Source organism: Oryzias latipes, chromosome 23 (assembly GCF_053564925.1).
Source record: "Oryzias latipes strain Hd-rR chromosome 23, Olatipes_Hd-rR_3.1".
Lineage (NCBI taxonomy): Eukaryota > Metazoa > Chordata > Actinopteri > Beloniformes > Adrianichthyidae > Oryzias > Oryzias latipes.
The window spans coordinates 2797925-2821294 of record NC_136259.1 but is presented as its reverse complement, the minus strand read 5'-3'; the positions used below and the strand labels follow the sequence as shown (position 1 = coordinate 2821294).

Genomic DNA, 23370 nt, shown 5'->3' with positions numbered 1-23370 from the left:
CGGGTAAAGTTCAGTAAAAAGCATGTACAGAGTACAGGAAAGGGACAGACGCATTGTTTCCTCTGTTAGAACTGTTCTGACAGGAAGAAAATGGTACTCAACTGATGAACTGTTGAGCTTTATCTTCAAATATAATGACATCAAATGTCTGCTTTTGTTTCATTTTTACCTTCAGACACTTAATTTTATATGTTTTTAATCTGTAATTCATTCACTCTGACATCTCTCACACATGTACTGACACTAAAATATTAAGTGGGTGGAGCCTAAACTTTCTTTTCTATTTAGTCATCATCAAAGAGTAAATGAACATTTACAGCGAGAGACCAACAAACTAAGAATGACTCTACTGCTGGAATTAATCGGTAACACTTTATATTAAGATTCCTTAACAAGCTTTGTTAACACATTAAAAAGCATTATAAATGAATTTATAGGGTGTTAGTAAGACATTTATTAGTACAATAAGTCTAATAAGGTTTATTAAATTACTTAGTTAACACATTTACAAGCATTATTATTAGGATGTTTTCAAGATGCTAATGATGCATTTACTGATATTATAGGTGCTTAACAAATGTGTCAGTGTTAATAAGCTTAATAAGATTTATTAACAACCTTTGTTAACAAATTAAGAAGTATTATTATTGTTTGGGGTTCTAGTAAGATATTTATTAGCATTATAGATGCCTGACACAAGCCTAAGTGTTCATAAGCTTAATAAGTTTTATTAACTAACTTAACAAATTAATAGGCTTTATTAATATGTCAGATGCTAGTAAGACATTTATTAGCATTATAGATGTCTTGCAAATACCTGAAAGTGTTAATAAGATTTATTAACATCTAAAGTCAGACCATTGTCTTCTAAATCCATATTACTAAACTGCTTATAAGCTTTACAAATGTATTAATTAACTTTGTTAATAGTTTATTAATTGTTTTGCAGCACCTCATCTAAAGTGTGGACGTTTTTTACCACAAACAACCACAAAGCATAAAGATTGTAAAAAGAACTTTATAACATTAAAACAGACTAAACATACACAAATCGTTCTGTAAAAGATATATAATAATTTAATTCAGACAAATATTTTTTTAAAAAAAACATATATACTGGTGTTGGATGACTAGCATCATAGCTAATAAGGATAAAGTATTAGCATCTATCCTGAGTGAAACATTCATTGCAAATCCCATCACCAGGAGACAATAGACCTTTTTCACACTTCCGCATTTTTCGACCGGAAATACGTCAATGACGTGTAAAACAACTTCCTGTTAGCGTAGCAGCAGATATGAAGAATGGCAGAGTCGAAGAGTTGCAGTCTCTGTTGCGTTCCAGGCTGTTCGTCTTCCAACCAAAAACAGCCTTACCTTTCATTTCATTATTTTCCTGTGGATCCAAACCTGAAACCCAAATGGATATAGGCGATCCGAAGAGATGAAGGGCATAGTTTTAATGTAAACACAGGTAGCACCCTCTGCTGCCGGCACTTACTAACTTCGCTCCGGTATTGTGGTGCGGCTGCGTCGTTCGTCGCCTGAAGAGTGGTGTTGCCCCGAGTATTTTCCCTTGGAACAACTTTACTGATCCTTTGAGAAGGGAGTCAGAATATGACAGAACCTCAAACGTCAGGCTATGCAGCTAAGCTGTGAAGATACTAGCGACATGGTGGCTAAGCTAAGACAGTAAAGATGGATCACGACTACGTGACACACCCACCTGCAGGTAAGGTTGTTCATAATGTGTTTGGTTAACGTTAGTCAACTATGTGTACCGTTATTGGATACATGCATTTCTACCTGAACAAATTAATATTTATAATAAAAGATGTTCATGCTCTCACCTATTTTAATTACATGTATTTAATCACTTTTGAGCATTTTGTCATTTTGTAATTTCCTTAACAAAAATAAATGAAATGTATTTGTAATTAAATACTTAACATACTTTTCAAAACATGATTACTGTGTTGTGTTGAAAGGTAGCATTAATATATTAAGACTGATTTTTAATTTCTTTATCTTCACAGGTGCTCTGGATGAGGCTTTGGATTACATCCATGACTTAGAAGCCAAGTTCCTTTGCTGGAGCCAGAAGACGATGTCATGGCGGACAAAAGTTCCTCGTTCAAGACCTCCTAACTGACATTGGATCTAAGATCATCATTCCACCTTTTAAGCTTTCAGCTCAATTCAGCAAGGAGGAAACAGAACAAACCGCAGCCATCACCCGCCTCAGAATTATGGTGGAAAGAGTGATCAGTAAGATAAAGTCCGTTCACATCAGGGACTCTCTGTGCCGCTCACACTGATGGGCAGTGTGAATCAGATCTGGCTTAACCGCCGTGTTTTGGCAAATTATCATGGACTTTTTTGTTTTGAAGAGTGAATTAATGTTTGGTATGTAAATAATGTATAATGTGCAAATAGTATGGAAAAATTTAGTGTTTCCACATATTCTTAAAATCTAATTAAATATAATTGTTATATTCGTAATATTTTTCTGTTGAAATGTGACTGACTACGCAAAAAAATTAGATGAACAAATAAAACAATTTTGGTCAAAATTGTGCCTCGTTTAATTTTTTGGTATGCAAATAACATCAAACATTTACAATAAAAAATAACATTACAGATCAACAGTAAGACAGAAGGCTGAACTGATTGTTAAAGACAAGATAAGTGTAATTTAAGGTATGCATTCATGCATTTGCCACAATATATATCCAAGTTCTCTTTCATTCCATCTCAGAAACCCATCCAACCCAGCCATGAGAGGTTGGGGCTGCATCTGGCATAATCTGCTTCCAGATGCCATCATATGGATCTGGCTGTGGTCCTACACAAGAGAAACACAACACACAAAAGTTAGACATAAGTGCATAACTACATTTCAATTTAATTCATTATATCTGCTGTAACCATAATTTGGTTAGTCATAAGATTAGAAAAAACAACTTAACTTGCTCACAAAGCAACAAAAAGTTAATCACCTGTATGCCTTGTACAGTGTGGACCTCTGACCGTCCCTGCCAACTGTTTTGGGTTTTTGCACCATCAGCTCACTAACCGGTTCAGGATGGATTCCCTTATAAGTAAAAGGCAGAAAGCAATTAAAGTCTGTAGTAACTACTTGGGGTGTTTTTATAATAATTTAGAGTTGTTATGGATACACATACGTTCTTAAAAAATAATGACAATATGATCACAAACCCACCTGTGCCATCTTTGCAAGCCACTCGTGCAGGCCAGGGGGGTGGAGCAGCCTGCAGACCCAGCTGTGAATAATGTGCGGTCTGGAACAGGATGGCAACTATGTGATTGCAAAATCCTTTAGCAGCCACACAACTGCAGACGAAAGCTTTCAGGTTGGCACTTTCTGCGTCCAGTGATATCTAGACACAATAAATTATATAGGTTAAAATTAGGACATACTTATGTTGCTACATCAATGTTCAGAATGACATGAAACTATAACTGTCAATAGGGTGACCAGATTTGAGTTTGTAAAAAAGAGGAGTGAAGTGAGTTTGTGAGATATTTCATCGAGAGTAATTGGTGTTCAGAGCTGCATACATGAAGCAAATATAATTACATTTCATCTATGTTCAATGTTATTTTATTATATAAGTATCAAAAGAGAGGACATGTCCAGGAAAAGAGGACTTCTGCTCACCATACTTTCAGAAAAATAATACTAGTAAGTGAAGAAAGTGCCGCAACCGCAGCAAAATGAACACGCATACGGGCAACTTAACATTTCTTATTTACAGCTTCACCAAATTTTTGGGTGTTATGTTAATCTCATGCCTTTTCACTTAAACATACACACAACATATTCACTGCGATGCCTTATATTACAAATTAATAACACCAGGATTTACAGTTGACGTAAACACACAGAGTTACCGGTGATGCGGCTATGGCTAAAGCTAGCTGAAGCTTACCTTGGTAATGGTGGATAAACTCTTCGTGGACGAATTTATATCCCATGTCCAATTTGTTTCCTTTAGTGGACGATTGCATCTTCACACTCTTCATCACATCGGTGCTGGTGAACTTCGGAACACAACTCAGGCTCTTCGAAAACACTCTAGGCTCTGCCATTCCTCCGCCAGCGAAGCACAAACCGGAACTAGGTTTACACGTTGATGACGTACTTCCGGTTTTTGCGAAAAAGGTCTATTCTCTGCATTCAATGCCAACTGCATTCAACCACTGTTGCCTTGCTTCAAAGTCCACAAGAAAGTTGCACAACCCAGTCATTTTTGAAGATCGAAGACAATAAACCTACAGGAGCCATGCTAAAGCTAACACGCTAACCTGCCCATCTATGAATCAAAGATGGGCAGGTTAACTAATGTCACCATTGGCTAATGAATCTGTCAATCAAACTCATCAGCAAAACAGGCTGCTCGCTTTCAGCCAATTGAATGGCCTCTTAGACTTTGCTTTCACACAGGTGACGAAAAAAGCCCCGCCCATCTTTGATTCTGTACCGGTCGGTCGTTAGCGTGTTAGCTTTAGCATGGCTCCTGTAGGTTTATTGTCTTCGTTCTTCAAAAATGACTGGGTTGTGCAACTTTCTGGTGGACTTTGAAGCAAGGCAACAGTGGTTGAATGCAGTTGGCATTGAATGCAGAGAATTGTCTCCTGGTGATGGGATTTGCAATGAATGTTTCACTCAGGATAGATGCTAATACTTTATCCTTATTAGCTATGATGCTAGAGTCATCCAACACCAGTATATATGTTTTTTTTAAAAAAATATTTGTCTGAATTAAATTATTATATATCTTTTACAGAACGATTTGTGTATGTTTAGTTTGTTTTAATGTCATAAAGTTCTTTTTACAATCTTTATGCTTTGTGGTTGTTTGTGGTAAAAAACGTCCACACTTTAGATGAGGTGCTGCAAAACAATTAATAAACTATTAACAAAGTTAATTAATACATTTGTAAAGCTTATAAGCAGTTTAGTAATATGGATTTAGAAGACAATGGTCTGACTTTAGATGTTAATAAATCTTATTAACACTTTCAGGTATTTGCAAGACATCTATAATGCTAATAAATATCTTACTAGCATCTGACAAATGAATAAAGCCTATTAATTTGTTAAGTTAGTTAATAAAACTTATTAAGCTTATGAACACTTAGACTTGTGTGAGGCATCTATAATGCTAATAAATATCTTAGTAGAACCCCAAACAATAATAATACTTCTTAATTTGTTAACAAAGGTTGTTAATAAATCTTATTAAGCTTATTAACACTGACACATTTGTTAAGCACCTATAATATCAGTAAATGCATCATTAGCATCTTGAAAACATCCTAATAATAATGCTTGTAAATGTGTTAACTAAGTAATTTAATAAACCTTATTAGACTTATTGTACTAATAAATGTCTTACTAACACCCTATAAATTCATTTATAATGCTTTTTAATGTGTTAACAAAGCTTGTTAAGGAATCTTAATATAAAGTGTTACCAGTAAAGGGAATGAGAAATTAAAATGTCATATTAAAATAGTAAATTTAATTTATGTCAGTATTTAAATTGTCTAAAAAGCCAAACTTTGATGTCAGTTATGAAAAAATAATTTGTAATATTAATTCATTTTATTATTTATTCATTTAAATTACCTTCAAAACAAAACTTTGCAGATATTATTCTTTGATTTAATTTCTTCATGGATTTTGTTAGTAACTGTTGTGTTACAGGTTCGACTTTTCTCTGTGTTTGTTCTTTTCTCACCTGCAGAGATAAACGGACAAACTAAACATCTTTATCAAAGAGTTGGAGATGACGTCCTTTTACCTTGTAGACCTACATCCTCCTCTTCCTCATGCTCTGATGTTAAATGGCTTTACCAGAAAGACCCAGATGAAGCATTTAGAGCAGAAGTACAGGATGGAAATGTTGTCCAGAGTTCAGCTAGAGCTTCTCAGCTGAGAGTGAGCAGTGACTGCCATCTGCTCATCAGGAACATCACTGATCAAGATGCTGGTCGATATCTCTGTCGGCTCGGGAACATGAATGAGTTTGACACGTATCTTCATATTTTGAGCGGTGAGTATTCTGGCTTGAATAATTCTGCGACTCCATGAATGTCAACATTCCAAAAAAAGCTCAAACCCTGAAGAGACTCTGACATTTGGAGTTTTTTTAATCTAAATTCTTTAAGATTCTATAATAGATGAAAAATGGTTACTTTATTTAAGTTTAGAGTCAAAACCAATCAGTTTTCATCTCAAATGAGGGGATATTTACTTTAAAAATCCAGAACTGCTGTGCTATCCTGTGAGGTCCAGATGACCCCCCCCCCCCTTCCATTGAGATGTTCTCCCTACCATGACAAAGGTGGATAAAGGTGGAAAGATTTCATGTAATCCATGGACACCAGTGAAGATCACAAATCAGTGAAGAAAAAAGGTTCAGAGTTCTGTCTAGTGGGTCTAGATGACCCAACTACCAATGGTAAAGTGCCTAGGATAGCACAAGGGTTAACCAACAATCACAGGAAAAACCGAACACAAAGACAAATTTTAAAAGTCAAACCTTTCCACACAAACATTTTAGTTGATGTTGGGGAATCTTTTGTCTGCAGATCTTTCTGTTCACGACTTCATCTTCATCGTTGGAGGCGTGGTGAAGGTGGTGTTGATGATTCTGGGTGTGGTTGCTGCTCTGGTCTACATGTACAGGAGGAGAACCAAAGGAAATGAGGACCAGAGAACTGGAACAAGTACTTTCACTCTTTTACTCTTCATCGTCTTCTGATGTGGATGATGTCATTTCCTGTTTTCCTGCACGTTTGGAAATCAAAAAAGCTGCTTCATCTTCTAAATTCTGCTTCTTCAGGGAGAAGAACTGTGGATGATGATGAAGACGCCCTGTGAAGAAGAGATGCAGAAAACCCCTCTTATTAATAAAAATAAGAAAACAGGTTTTTTTCACAGTTTTGTTGTTTAAGGGAGTGCAGATATTTTCTTCTCTATGATTTTTTCTTCATTTCTTTTTAGATATTTTAACTGCAGTATCTTAATTTGCTGAGATCTGGCTTCACGTGCAAAGTTTCTAAGTAACATCTTCATGATAGCGTAGACGCAGGAAATGGTAAATAAATCCCTCAAAGTTTAAAATCTATATGTAGAGACATACATGATGTTTGTCTTCTTTAGCAATTCTTTGTTTTGATTGTTTGAAATAAACTAATTCCGATTCCTTTTCATCAGACCGGTTGTTGTGGTTCTGACATTAGAACCACAAGTGAAAATAAACCTTTTAGATTTTATTGTAAATATTCAGCTCAGCAACCAAAAACTAACAGAAAAATCTTAAATTTTAGTTGTCAAGTCTGCCCCCTAGTGGCAGCAGCACACTACAAGCTCAGTAAACACAACACCGTCCTTCTAACTTTTTATAGACACAGATGAGTACAAAAAAAGTCAGATGGACTTTCGGAGGACAGACTGGCTGTAAACTCAGACCATGAGAGAGCAGTGATGGGAGCTGTCCCTGCCCTCTGTTTATTCTCTTACTCGTCCCTGCATCCATGTGCTGCCAAGAGCCGGGGGGGGGTATTGGGACCCAGCAAGGTAACCTCCAACAATGTGGAGACTGTCTCCTCCCTCTCCTTTCAGCAGTTGATCAACCATTCATTCTGGATCTGTGGCCGATATTTACGCACAGCAGCTTTCAATTTCTCACCTTTTCAGTACGAATCCATCAAAGTTTGCAGGTTCAAACATTCTGTGTCACCTCTGAGCTCATGAGATGCTTTAATCAACGTTTTTCTATCACAACCATCCAGATTAGCCCCGTCTAGTGGGTCTAGATGACCCAACTCCCAACGGTAAAGTGCCTAGGATAGAACAAGGGTTACAAGAGTAAAAAGTTTCAGTGGATAAACAGAAATTAGAGATTCAGATTCAGTGATCCACAAGTGAAGGAAGTTACCAACCTTTGACCAAATAAGGAGAATTCATGTTCCTTTCTGGTGTCTTTCAACTGCGCAGGAGTTTAAAACTTTTCAAACTGCTGTCAACAAACCCCTCGAGACACCATGGAGAAATATGTAACAGTAATGAAATGAAAGTCGCACAAAAACTAAGACGAGGAAATATGATGACGCTTATCCAGCGCTTGGATTCACTGTGACGGCGGGAAAGGAGCAAAGACCAGTGTGTGTGTACCGTGTCTGAAGATGTTGGCAGTGGACAGCATGAAGCCAGATAAATGAAGACATCAGCTACAGACATTACATCTTCAACATGTTGACTTATTTCAGTGAAAATGTGCAGAGTATGGCCAGCAATCATCCCGCTTTCTATCATGCTTCAAACCTCACTTTGAAAAGCTGTGCTCCGTGCTCATTGTAGCAATTAATCATTAATTAATCAACGTGATTTAGAAAAAAATCAGCACAATGTTTTTTGTTTTTACATATTTCGTCAAACTAAAACGTTAAAAGGGTCGATTTTAGGTCCAATACTTTGTAACCCTTGTGCTATCCTAGGCACATTAACGTTGGGAGTTGGGTCTTTGTCTGCTGTGCTCCTGACGCTGATAGGACTGCTGGGTTGATTCACATGAACCTAAACACATAGAAGTAGAAATAAATAAATGGCGGTAAACATAGTTGCAGCAGCCCGGTGCTTGAATGGTCGGTGTTATTTTTGGATGACTATTGTGTGTTTCTCAGTCGGTCTGATCACACCTACAGCCGACACGAGCTTCTTCAAATCGGATTATTTTTTCCTTTGATTAGAAATGGTTTATTTCAAGCAATAATAATACACAAAACAACACAATAGGCATTCATACATTCATACAAAGACGTGTCAAACTTTGGATAATTAGACATTAAATTAAAAGGGAGTGGAAGGAAGCGAACTTATATAATCCCACTCCTGTTGTACCGTAACCATTTTATTACATGATTTATCATCTAATAAAAGAATCCTTAAGTATCAATAAATCACATGACAAAGACTTAGGTTTTATGTAAAACTAGACATTTTTATATATATAGAAAACAACATGTCAGTTATCTAAAAGATATTCAGATTATTTTCATTAGAAAAATCATAATTATGGTTAAAAATAACATTATATCAGTAAAATAGACATAATAACACTGTTTCAGAAATCTTCATAGCGTAAATTAATCAAGTGCTAAAAATAAGTGCAGACTTTTCTTTTTCCGTTTCATGGTCGCGTATTCTTTACGTAGAGCCCAAAAACAGTCGTAGAAACGTGCGTAGCTACGCGTGAAAACGCAGGTTTTGAACGAGGAAACGCACATTTACACAGACGTTTGGTTGGAGCCGAGGGCGGCGTGAACGCAGCTTTAGTCCGGACGTTCAGGCAACACACGACCTACACAACCTACTTTGTGACTTTCACAATGACCCCGTTCCGATTCAGAAGACGGTGAGACGTGGAAACGGCTTTCCTCTTCATACGTTGCACAGAATTGCTGTAACTCATGGAATAATTTAGAAAATGGGATTGTGTGTTTTTATCTTTTTAATAAAAACACTTAAAAAGTCCAGTTTAAATGACTTTATTTATACATTTTAATTCAATATCTATATACTTGGAAAGAATTCAGGAAAATAAGTGCTATTCGTTCTTAAAATCTTTGAAGCTGTGAGTTTAAATGCTGATGATTCTTTAAGGCAGGATGCTATTAAGGCTTCATTTAATCAAACCAACACAGACAGACGTTATTTGAGCTTCTTCCTCTCTGTTTCCTGTCGGTCCTCCCTTCTTCCTTCTCTTTTCTCACACACACTTTTTTTTTCTTGGCATTAAACATCAAACATCCTCCTTTTCAGCAGTCTGTTAGTGGAATTATAATCCCTTATCTTTCCCCTTAGGACTGCCGGTTAGTGCCGTTGGTTTCTCGGGTTCTGTTGCGTCCTGCTGATAGCGGGGGGGCATATTCACATGGAGATCCTCTCCCCCTGCACCAGGCGACCTCGGATGGCCCAGGTATCCTGTGGAATTAAGAAAACAGGGTGAATCCAAACAGGTTTACATGTGAAAACATCTTTAAATCTCTTCTAAAACGGACTGGAAGTGATCGGGTCTCTCATTCTGGTTTTGGTTAGCACTCTTGCTGCAGCATTTTGGACTAACTGGAGTTTCTACACACTCTGCAGTGAATGTGTAGAGTGCGTTACAAAAGTCCAAACGGGAACAAAATCAAAGTATGAATCACCATCTCAAGACATTTTCTAGATAGGAGAGCGGTTATCAAGTATAATCTATGTATTTGCCAGAAACAAGATTTGACCACCGCTTTGACACGGGTCTCCAAATTCAGGTCAGAATCAAAAATCGCCCCCAGATTTCTGCAGTTTCTAGGAACATTCTTAGACAGAGACTCTAACTTCTGAGCCACACCGTTTTGGGCCTCAACTGACCCAAAAATACTGCCATCAGTTTTGTCCACATTCAACTGCAGAACATTTTGAGGCATCCAGCTTTTAATTTCGTAAATGCAGCTATTGAGATTCTGTAAAAGACCAAGTTCATCAGGTTTAAAGGATAAGTATAGCTGAGTGTCATCTGCATAAAAATGAAAATTGAGGCTATGTCGGCGGATTATCTCCTCCAGTGGTAGCATTTAATTGAAAACAACAGAGGTTCCAATACCGAACCCTGGGGAACGCCACATGTACCCAAGATGATTTTACTCATGATCGTGTTTGTGAGGGTGACAGGGTGAAGACACCCATTGGACGAACAGAGCTACAAGCCAAATATTACTAAAACCCTTTGTCAGTTTTTAGCGCAGACTTTTTATGGCTGATAGAACAGAACTACTACTGGAACGTGGAGAAAAGTGCGGGTCGTACCATGAAGCTGACGTCCCCCATGCCGTACTTCTTCTCTGCGATCTGCGACACTTCGTTCTCGATGTTCTCCTGCGTGGTTCCCTTCACGTCGATGTAATAACAGTCACTGCTGGCGTAGTGGCAGGAGATGGCCTGGAGACACACAATATACACTCTGGGGACACACAATACACTCTGCAGACACACAATACACACTGGAGACACACAATACAATCTGGAGACACACAATACACTGTGGAGACACACAATACACACTCTGGAGACACACAATACACACTGGAGACACACAATACACACTGGAGACACACAATACAAACTGGAGACACACAATACACACTGGAGACACACAATACAATCTGGAGACACACAATACACTCTGGAGACACACAATACACTCTGAAGACACACAATACACACTCTGGGGACACACAATACACTCTGGAGACACACAATACACACTCTGGGGACACACAATACACTCTGGAGACACACAATACACACTGGAGACACACAATACACACTGGAGACACACAATACACACTGGAGACACACAATACAATCTGGAGACACACAATACACTCTGGAGACACACAATACACTCTGAAGACACACAATACACACTCTGGGGACACACAATACACTCTGGAGACACACAATACACACTCTGGGGACACACAATACACTCTGGAGACACACAATACACTCTGGAGACACACAATACACACTGGAGACACACAATACACACTGGAGACACACAATACAATCTGGAGACACACAATACACTCTGGAGACACACAATACACTCTGGAGACACACAATACACTCTGGAGGCACACAATACACTCTGGAGACACACAATGCACTCTGGAGACACACAATACACTCTGAAGACACACAATACACTCTGGAGACACACAATACACTCTGGAGGCACACAATACACTCTGGAGACACACAATACACTCTGGAGACACACAATACACACTGGAGACACACAATACACACTCTGGAGACACACAATACACTCTGAAGGCACACAATACACTCTGGAGACACACAATACACTCTGAAGACACACAATACACTCTGGAGACACACAATACACTCTGGAGGCACACAATACACTCTGGAGACACACAATACACTCTGGAGACACACAATACACTCTGGAGACACACAATACACACTCTGGAGACACACAATACACTCTGGAGACACACAATACACTCTGGAGGCACACAATACACACTGGAGACACACAATACACTCTGGAGACACACAATACACACTCTGAAGACACACAATACACACTCTGGAGACACACAATACACTCTGGAGACACACAATACACACTCTGGAGACACACAATACACTCTGGAGACACACAATACACACTGGAGACACACAATACACTCTGAAGACACACAATACACTCTGGAGACACACAATACACTCTGGAGACACACAATACACACTCTGGAGACACACAATACACACTGGAGACACACAATACACACTGGAGACACACAATACAAACTGGAGACACACAATACACACTGGAGACACACAATACAATCTGGAGACACACAATACACTCTGGAGACACACAATACACTCTGAAGACACACAATACACACTCTGGGGACACACAATACACTCTGGAGACACACAATACACACTCTGGGGACACACAATACACTCTGGAGACACACAATACACACTGGAGACACACAATACACACTGGAGACACACAATACACACTGGAGACACACAATACAATCTGGAGACACACAATACACTCTGGAGACACACAATACACTCTGAGGACACACAATACACACTCTGGGGACACACAATACACTCTGGAGACACACAATACACACTCTGGGGACACACAATACACTCTGGAGACACACAATACACTCTGGAGACACACAATACACACTGGAGACACACAATACACACTGGAGACACACAATACAATCTGGAGACACACAATACACTCTGGAGACACACAATACACTCTGGAGACACACAATACACTCTGGAGGCACACAATACACTCTGGAGACACACAATACACTCTGGAGACACACAATACACTCTGAAGACACACAATACACTCTGGAGACACACAATACACACTCTGGAGGCACACAATACACTCTGGAGACACACAATACACTCTGGAGACACACAATACACACTGGAGACACACAATACACACTCTGGAGACACACAATACACTCTGAAGGCACACAATACACTCTGGAGACACACAATACACTCTGAAGACACACAATACACTCTGGAGACACACAATACACTCTGGAGGCACACAATACACTCTGGAGACACACAATACACTCTGGACACACAATACACTCTGGAGACACACAATACACACTGGAGACACACAATACACTCTGGAGACACACAATACACACTCTGAAGACACACAATACACACTCTGGAGACACACAATACACTCTGGAGACACACAATACACACTCTGGAGACACACAATACACTCTGGAGACACACAATACACACTGGAGACACACAATACACTCTGAAGACACACAATACACTCTGGAGACACACAATACACTCTGGAGACACACAATACACTCTGGAGACACACAATACACACTCTGGAGACACACAATACACTCTGAAGGCACACAATACACTCTGGAGACACACAATACACTCTGAAGACACACAATACACTCTGGAGACACACAATACACTCTAGAGGCACACAATACACTCTGGAGACACACAATACACTCTGGAGACACACAATACACTCTGGAGACACACAATACACACAATACACTCTGGAGACACACAATACACACTCTGGAGACACACAATACACTCTGAAGACACACAATACACACTCTGGAGACACACAATACACTCTGAAGACACACAATACACACTCTGGAGACACACAATACACTCTGGAGACACACAATACATTCTGAAGACACACAATACACACTCTGGAGACCCACAATACACTCTGGAGACACACAATACACTCTGGAGACACACAATACACTCTGAAGACACACAATACACACTCTGGAGACACACAATACACTCTGGAGACACACAATACACTCTGAAGACACACAATACACACTCTGGAGACACACAATACACTCTGGAGACACACAATACACACTGGAGACACACAATACAAACTGGAGACACACAATACACACTGGAGACACACAATACAATCTGGAGACACACAATACACTCTGGAGACACACAATACACTCTGAAGACACACAATACACACTCTGGGGACACACAATACACTCTGGAGACACACAATACACACTCTGGGGACACACAATACACTCTGGAGACACACAATACACACTGGAGACACACAATACACACTGGAGACACACAATACACACTGGAGACACACAATACAATCTGGAGACACACAATACACTCTGGAGACACACAATACACTCTGAAGACACACAATACACACTCTGGGGACACACAATACACTCTGGAGACACACAATGCACACTCTGGGGACACACAATACACTCTGGAGACACACAATACACTCTGGAGACACACAATACACACTGGAGACACACAATACACACTGGAGACACACAATACAATCTGGAGACACACAATACACTCTGGAGACACACAATACACTCTGGAGACACACAATACACTCTGGAGGCACACAATACACTCTGGAGACACACAATACACTCTGGAGACACACAATACACTCTGAAGACACACAATACACTCTGGAGACACACAATACACTCTGGAGGCACACAATACACTCTGGAGACACACAATACACTCTGGAGACACACAATACACTCTGGAGACACACAATACACTCTGAAGACACACAATACACTCTGGAGACACACAATACACACTCTGGAGGCACACAATACACTCTGGAGACACACAATACACTCTGGAGACACACAATACACTCTGAAGACACACAATACACAATACACAATACACAATTCATTATGCTTTGTGGTTGTTTGTGGTAAAAAACGTCCACACTTTAGATGAGGTGCTGCAAAACAATTAATAAACTATTAACAAAGTTAATTAATACATTTGTAAAGCTTATAAGCAGTTTAGTAATATGGATTTAGAAGACAATGGTCTGACTTTAGATGTTAATAAATCTTATTAACACTTTCAGGTATTTGCAAGACATCTATAATGCTAATAAATATCTTACTAGCATCTGACAAATGAATAAAGCCTATTAATTTGTTAAGTTAGTTAATAAAACTTATTAAGCTTATGAACACTTAGACTTGTGTGAGGCATCTATAATGCTAATAAATATCTTAGTAGAACCCCAAACAATAATAATACTTCTTAATTTGTTAACAAAGGTTGTTAATAAATCTTATTAAGCTTATTAACACTGACACATTTGTTAAGCACCTATAATATCAGTAAATGCATCATTAGCATCTTGAAAACATCCTAATAATAATGCTTGTAAATGTGTTAACTAAGTAATTTAATAAACCTTATTAGACTTATTGTACTAATAAATGTCTTACTAACACCCTATAAATTCATTTATAATGCTTTTTAATGTGTTAACAAAGCTTGTTAAGGAATCTTAATATAAAGTGTTACCAGTAAAGGGAATGAGAAATTAAAATGTCATATTAAAATAGTAAATTTAATTTATGTCAGTATTTAAATTGTCTAAAAAGCCAAACTTTGATGTCAGTTATGAAAAAATAATTTGTAATATTAATTCATTTTATTATTTATTCATTTAAATTACCTTCAAAACAAAACTTTGCAGATATTATTCTTTGATTTAATTTCTTCATGGATTTTGTTAGTAACTGTTGTGTTACAGGTTCGACTTTTCTCTGTGTTTGTTCTTTTCTCACCTGCAGAGATAAACGGACAAACTAAACATCTTTATCAAAGAGTTGGAGATGACGTCCTTTTACCTTGTAGACCTACATCCTCCTCTTCCTCATGCTCTGATGTTAAATGGCTTTACCAGAAAGACCCAGATGAAGCATTTAGAGCAGAAGTACAGGATGGAAATGTTGTCCAGAGTTCAGCTAGAGCTTCTCAGCTGAGAGTGAGCAGTGACTGCCATCTGCTCATCAGGAACATCACTGATCAAGATGCTGGTCGATATCTCTGTCGGCTCGGGAACATGAATGAGTTTGACACGTATCTTCATATTTTGAGCGGTGAGTATTCTGGCTTGAATAATTCTGCGACTCCATGAATGTCAACATTCCAAAAAAAGCTCAAACCCTGAAGAGACTCTGACATTTGGAGTTTTTTTAATCTAAATTCTTTAAGATTCTATAATAGATGAAAAATGGTTACTTTATTTAAGTTTAGAGTCAAAACCAATCAGTTTTCATCTCAAATGAGGGGATATTTACTTTAAAAATCCAGAACTGCTGTGCTATCCTGTGAGGTCCAGATGACCCCCCCCCCCCTTCCATTGAGATGTTCTCCCTACCATGACAAAGGTGGATAAAGGTGGAAAGATTTCATGTAATCCATGGACACCAGTGAAGATCACAAATCAGTGAAGAAAAAAGGTTCAGAGTTCTGTCTAGTGGGTCTAGATGACCCAACTACCAATGGTAAAGTGCCTAGGATAACACAAGGGTTAACCAACAATCACAGGAAAAACCGAACACAAAGACAAATTTTAAAAGTCAAACCTTTCCACACAAACATTTTAGTTGATGTTGGGGAATCTTTTGTCTGCAGATCTTTCTGTTCACGACTTCATCTTCATCGTTGGAGGCGTGGTGAAGGTGGTGTTGATGATTCTGGGTGTGGTTGCTGCTCTGGTCTACATGTACAGGAGGAGAACCAAAGGAAATGAGGACCAGAGAACTGGAACAAGTACTTTCACTCTTTTACTCTTCATCGTCTTCTGATGTGGATGATGTCATTTCCTGTTTTCCTGCACGTTTGGAAATCAAAAAAGCTGCTTCATCTTCTAAATTCTGCTTCTTCAGGGAGAAGAACTGTGGATGATGATGAAGACGCCCTGTGAAGAAGAGATGCAGAAAACCCCTCTTATTAATAAAAATAAGAAAACAGGTTTTTTTCACAGTTTTGTTGTTTAAGGGAGTGCAGATATTTTCTTCTCTATGATTTTTTCTTCATTTCTTTTTAGATATTTTAACTGCAGTATCTTAATTTGCTGAGATCTGGCTTCACGTGCAAAGTTTCTAAGTAACATCTTCATGATAGCGTAGACGCAGGAAATGGTAAATAAATCACTCAAAGTTTAAAATCTATATGTAGAGACATACATGATGTTTGTCTTCTTTAGCAATTCTTTGTTTTGATTGTTTGAAATAAACTAATTCCGATTCCTTTTCATCAGACCGGTTGTTGTGGTTCTGACATTAGAACCACAAGTGAAAATAAACCTTTTAGATTTTATTGTAAATATTCAGCTCAGCAACCAAAAACTAACAGAAAAATCTTAAATTTTAGTTGTCAAGTCTGCCCCCTAGTGGCAGCAGCACACTACAAGCTCAGTAAACACAACACCGTCCTTCTAACTTTTTATAGACACAGATGAGTACAAAAAAAGTCAGATGGACTTTCGGAGGACAGACTGGCTGTAAACTCAGACCATGAGAGAGCAGTGATGGGAGCTGTCCCTGCCCTCTGTTTATTCTCTTACTCGTCCCTGCATCCATGTGCTGCCAAGAGCCGGGGGGGGGGGGGTATTGGGACCCAGCAAGGTAACCTCCAACAATGTGGAGACTGTCTCCTCCCTCTCCTTTCAGCAGTTGATCAACCATTCATTCTGGATCTGTGGCCGATATTTACGCACAGCAGCTTTCAATTTCTCACCTTTTCAGTACGAATCCATCAAAGTTTGCAGGTTCAAACATTCTGTGTCACCTCTGAGCTCATGAGATGCTTTAATCAACGTTTTTCTATCACAACCATCCAGATTAGCCCCGTCTAGTGGGTCTAGATGACCCAACTCCCAACGGTAAAGTGCCTAGGATAGAACAAGGGTTACAAGAGTAAAAAGTTTCAGTGGATAAACAGAAATTAGAGATTCAGATTCAGTGATCCACAAGTGAAGGAAGTTACCAACCTTTGACCAAATAAGGAGAATTCATGTTCCTTTCTGGTGTCTTTCAACTGCGCAGGAGTTTAAAACTTTTCAAACTGCTGTCAACAAACCCCTCGAGACACCATGGAGAAATATGTAACAGTAATGAAATGAAAGTCGCACAAAAACTAAGACGAGGAAATATGATGACGCTTATCCAGCGCTTGGATTCACTGTGACGGCGGGAAAGGAGCAAAGACCAGTGTGTGTGTACCGTGTCTGAAGATGTTGGCAGTGGACAGCATGAAGCCAGATAAATGAAGACATCAGCTACAGACATTACATCTTCAACATGTTGACTTATTTCAGTGAAAATGTGCAGAGTATGGCCAGCAATCATCCCGCTTTCTATCATGCTTCAAACCTCACTTTGAAAAGCTGTGCTCCGTGCTCATTGTAGCAATTAATCATTAATTAATCAACGTGATTTAGAAAAAAATCAGCACAATGTTTTTTGTTTTTACATATTTCGTCAAACTAAAACGTTAAAAGGGTCGATTTTAGGTCCAATACTTTGTAACCCTTGTGCTATCCTAGGCACATTAACGTTGGGAGTTGGGTCTTTGTCTGCTGTGCTCCTGACGCTGATAGGACTGCTGGGTTGATTCACATGAACCTAAACACATAGAAGTAGAAATAAATAAATGGCGGTAAACATAGTTGCAGCAGCCCGGTGCTTGAATGGTCGGTGTTATTTTTGGATGACTATTGTGTGTTTCTCAGTCGGTCTGATCACACCTACAGCCGACACGAGCTTCTTCAAATCGGATTATTTTTTCCTTTGATTAGAAATGGTTTATTTCAAGCAATAATAATACACAAAACAACACAATAGGCATTCATACATTCATACAAAGACGTGTCAAACTTTGGATAATTAGACATTAAATTAAAAGGGAGTGGAAGGAAGCGAACTTATATAATCCCACTCCTGTTGTACCGTAACCATTTTATTACATGATTTATCATCTAATAAAAGAATCCTTAAGTATCAATAAATCACATGACAAAGACTTAGGTTTTATGTAAAACTAGACATTTTTATATATATAGAAAACAACATGTCAGTTATCTAAAAGATATTCAGATTATTTTCATTAGAAAAATCATAATTATGGTTAAAAATAACATTATATCAGTAAAATAGACATAATAACACTGTTTCAGAAATCTTCATAGCGTAAATTAATCAAGTGCTAAAAATAAGTGCAGACTTTTCTTTTTCCGTTTCATGGTCGCGTATTCTTTACGTAGAGCCCAAAAACAGTCGTAGAAACGTGCGTAGCTACGCGTGAAAACGCAGGTTTTGAACGAGGAAACGCACATTTACACAGACGTTTGGTTGGAGCCGAGGGCGGCGTGAACGCAGCTTTAGTCCGGACTTTCAGGCAACACACGACCTACACAACCTACTTTGTGACTTTCACAATGACCCCGTTCCGATTCAGAAGACGGTGAGACGTGGAAACGGCTTTCCTCTTCATACGTTGCACAGAATTGCTGTAACTCATGGAATAATTTAGAAAATGGGATTGTGTGTTTTTATCTTTTTAATAAAAACACTTAAAAAGTCCAGTTTAAATGACTTTATTTATACATTTTAATTCAATATCTATATACTTGGAAAGAATTCAGGAAAATAAGTGCTATTCGTTCTTAAAATCTTTGAAGCTGTGAGTTTAAATGCTGATGATTCTTTAAGGCAGGATGCTATTAAGGCTTCATTTAATCAAACCAACACAGACAGACGTTATTTGAGCTTCTTCCTCTCTGTTTCCTGTCGGTCCTCCCTTCTTCCTTCTCTTTTCTCACACACACTTTTTTTTTCTTGGCATTAAACATCAAACATCCTCCTTTTCAGCAGTCTGTTAGTGGAATTATAATCCCTTATCTTTCCCCTTAGGACTGCCGGTTAGTGCCGTTGGTTTCTCGGGTTCTGTTGCGTCCTGCTGATAGCGGGGGGGCATATTCACATGGAGATCCTCTCCCCCTGCACCAGGCGACCTCGGATGGCCCAGGTATCCTGTGGAATTAAGAAAACAGGGTGAATCCAAACAGGTTTACATGTGAAAACATCTTTAAATCTCTTCTAAAACGGACTGGAAGTGATCGGGTCTCTCATTCTGGTTTTGGTTAGCACTCTTGCTGCAGCATTTTGGACTAACTGGAGTTTCTACACACTCTGCAGTGAATGTGTAGAGTGCGTTACAAAAGTCCAAACGGGAACAAAATCAAAGTATGAATCACCATCTCAAGACATTTTCTAGATAGGAGAGCGGTTATCAAGTATAATCTATGTATTTGCCAGAAACAAGATTTGACCACCGCTTTGACACGGGTCTCCAAATTCAGGTCAGAATCAAAAATCGCCCCCAGATTTCTGCAGTTTCTAGGAACATTCTTAGACAGAGACTCTAACTTCTGAGCCACACCGTTTTGGGCCTCAACTGACCCAAAAATACTGCCATCAGTTTTGTCCACATTCAACTGCAGAACATTTTGAGGCATCCAGCTTTTAATTTCGTAAATGCAGCTATTGAGATTCTGTAAAAGACCAAGTTCATCAGGTTTAAAGGATAAGTATAGCTGAGTGTCATCTGCATAAAAATGAAAATTGAGGCTATGTCGGCGGATTATCTCCTCCAGTGGTAGCATTTAATTGAAAACAACAGAGGTTCCAATACCGAACCCTGGGGAACGCCACATGTACCCAAGATGATTTTACTCATGATCGTGTTTGTGAGGGTGACAGGGTGAAGACACCCATTGGACGAACAGAGCTACAAGCCAAATATTACTAAAACCCTTTGTCAGTTTTTAGCGCAGACTTTTTATGGCTGATAGAACAGAACTACTACTGGAACGTGGAGAAAAGTGCGGGTCGTACCATGAAGCTGACGTCCCCCATGCCGTACTTCTTCTCTGCGATCTGCGACACTTCGTTCTCGATGTTCTCCTGCGTGGTTCCCTTCACGTCGATGTAATAACAGTCACTGCTGGCGTAGTGGCAGGAGATGGCCTGGAGACACACAATATACACTCTGGGGACACACAATACACTCTGCAGACACACAATACACACTGGAGACACACAATACAATCTGGAGACACACAATACACTGTGGAGACACACAATACACACTCTGGAGACACACAATACACACTGGAGACACACAATACACACTGGAGACACACAATACACTCTGAAGACACACAATACACACTCTGGGGACACACAATACACTCTGGAGACACACAATACACACTCTGGGGACACACAATACACTCTGGAGACACACAATACACACTGGAGACACACAATACACACTGGAGACACACAATACACACTGGAGACACACAATACAATCTGGAGACACACAATACACTCTGGAGACACACAATACACTCTGAAGACACACAATACACACTCTGGGGACACACAATACACTCTGGAGACACACAATACACACTCTGGGGACACACAATACACTCTGGAGACACACAATACACTCTGGAGACACACAATACACACTGGAGACACACAATACACACTGGAGACACACAATACAATCTGGAGACACACAATACACTCTGGAGACACACAATACACTCTGGAGACACACAATACACTCTGGAGGCACACAATACACTCTGGAGACACACAATGCACTCTGGAGACACACAATACACTCTGAAGACACACAATACACTCTGGAGACACACAATACACTCTGGAGGCACACAATACACTCTGGAGACACACAATACACTCTGGAGACACACAATACACACTGGAGACACACAATACACACTCTGGAGACACACAATACACTCTGAAGGCACACAATACACTCTGGAGACACACAATACACTCTGAAGACACACAATACACTCTGGAGACACACAATACACTCTGGAGGCACACAATACACTCTGGAGACACACAATACACTCTGGAGACACACAATACACTCTGGAGACACACAATACACACTCTGGAGACACACAATACACTCTGGAGACACACAATACACTCTGGAGGCACACAATACACACTGGAGACACACAATACACTCTGGAGACACACAATACACACTCTGAAGACACACAATACACACTCTGGAGACACACAATACACTCTGGAGACACACAATACACACTCTGGAGACACACAATACACTCTGGAGACACACAATACACACTGGAGACACACAATACACTCTGAAGACACACAATACACTCTGGAGACACACAATACACTCTGGAGACACACAATACACACTCTGGAGACACACAATACACACTGGAGACACACAATACACACTGGAGACACACAATACAAACTGGAGACACACAATACACACTGGAGACACACAATACAATCTGGAGACACACAATACACTCTGGAGACACACAATACACTCTGAAGACACACAATACACACTCTGGGGACACACAATACACTCTGGAGACACACAATACACACTCTGGGGACACACAATACACTCTGGAGACACACAATACACACTGGAGACACACAATACACACTGGAGACACACAATACACACTGGAGACACACAATACAATCTGGAGACACACAATACACTCTGGAGACACACAATACACTCTGAGGACACACAATACACACTCTGGGGACACACAATACACTCTGGAGACACACAATACACACTCTGGGGACACACAATACACTCTGGAGACACACAATACACTCTGGAGACACACAATACACACTGGAGACACACAATACACACTGGAGACACACAATACAATCTGGAGACACACAATACACTCTGGAGACACACAATACACTCTGGAGACACACAATACACTCTGGAGGCACACAATACACTCTGGAGACACACAATACACTCTGGAGACACACAATACACTCTGAAGACACACAATACACTCTGGAGACACACAATACACACTCTGGAGGCACACAATACACTCTGGAGACACACAATACACTCTGGAGACACACAATACACACTGGAGACACACAATACACACTCTGGAGACACACAATACACTCTGAAGGCACACAATACACTCTGGAGACACACAATACACTCTGAAGACACACAATACACTCTGGAGACACACAATACACTCTGGAGGCACACAATACACTCTGGAGACACACAATACACTCTGGACACACAATACACTCTGGAGACACACAATACACACTGGAGACACACAATACACTCTGGAGACACACAATACACACTCTGAAGACACACAATACACACTCTGGAGACACACAATACACTCTGGAGACACACAA

At 39.5% G+C, this 23370-nt stretch overlaps 1 protein-coding gene and 2 long non-coding RNA genes across 3 annotated transcripts; all 3 read right to left on the bottom strand.

The window, feature by feature from the left end:
* Window positions 1–2709: 2709 nt before the first annotated feature.
* LOC144989391 (uncharacterized) lies at window positions 2710–4129 on the bottom strand. Its single transcript, XR_013653533.1, has 4 exons — window positions 3954–4129; window positions 3224–3401; window positions 3000–3094; window positions 2710–2845 (listed from the first exon to the last, which is right to left on the bottom strand). It is a non-coding gene; the product is annotated as an uncharacterized LOC144989391 (long non-coding RNA).
* Window positions 4130–8764: 4635 nt separating this feature from the next.
* LOC144989387 (uncharacterized) lies at window positions 8765–15018 on the bottom strand. The gene is made up of 2 exons (XM_078941762.1): window positions 10883–15018; window positions 8765–10018 (listed from the first exon to the last, which is right to left on the bottom strand). The coding sequence occupies exon 1, from the start codon at window positions 14925–14927 to the stop codon at window positions 10986–10988; it is 3942 nt and encodes a 1313-aa protein (XP_078797888.1). The 5' UTR covers window positions 14928–15018; the 3' UTR covers window positions 8765–10018; window positions 10883–10985.
* A 3810-nt stretch (window positions 15019–18828) lies between these two features.
* LOC144989389 (uncharacterized) lies at window positions 18829–21222 on the bottom strand. Its single transcript, XR_013653532.1, has 2 exons — window positions 20947–21222; window positions 18829–20082 (listed from the first exon to the last, which is right to left on the bottom strand). It is a non-coding gene; the product is annotated as an uncharacterized LOC144989389 (long non-coding RNA).
* Between the last annotated feature and the right edge of the window lie 2148 nt (window positions 21223–23370).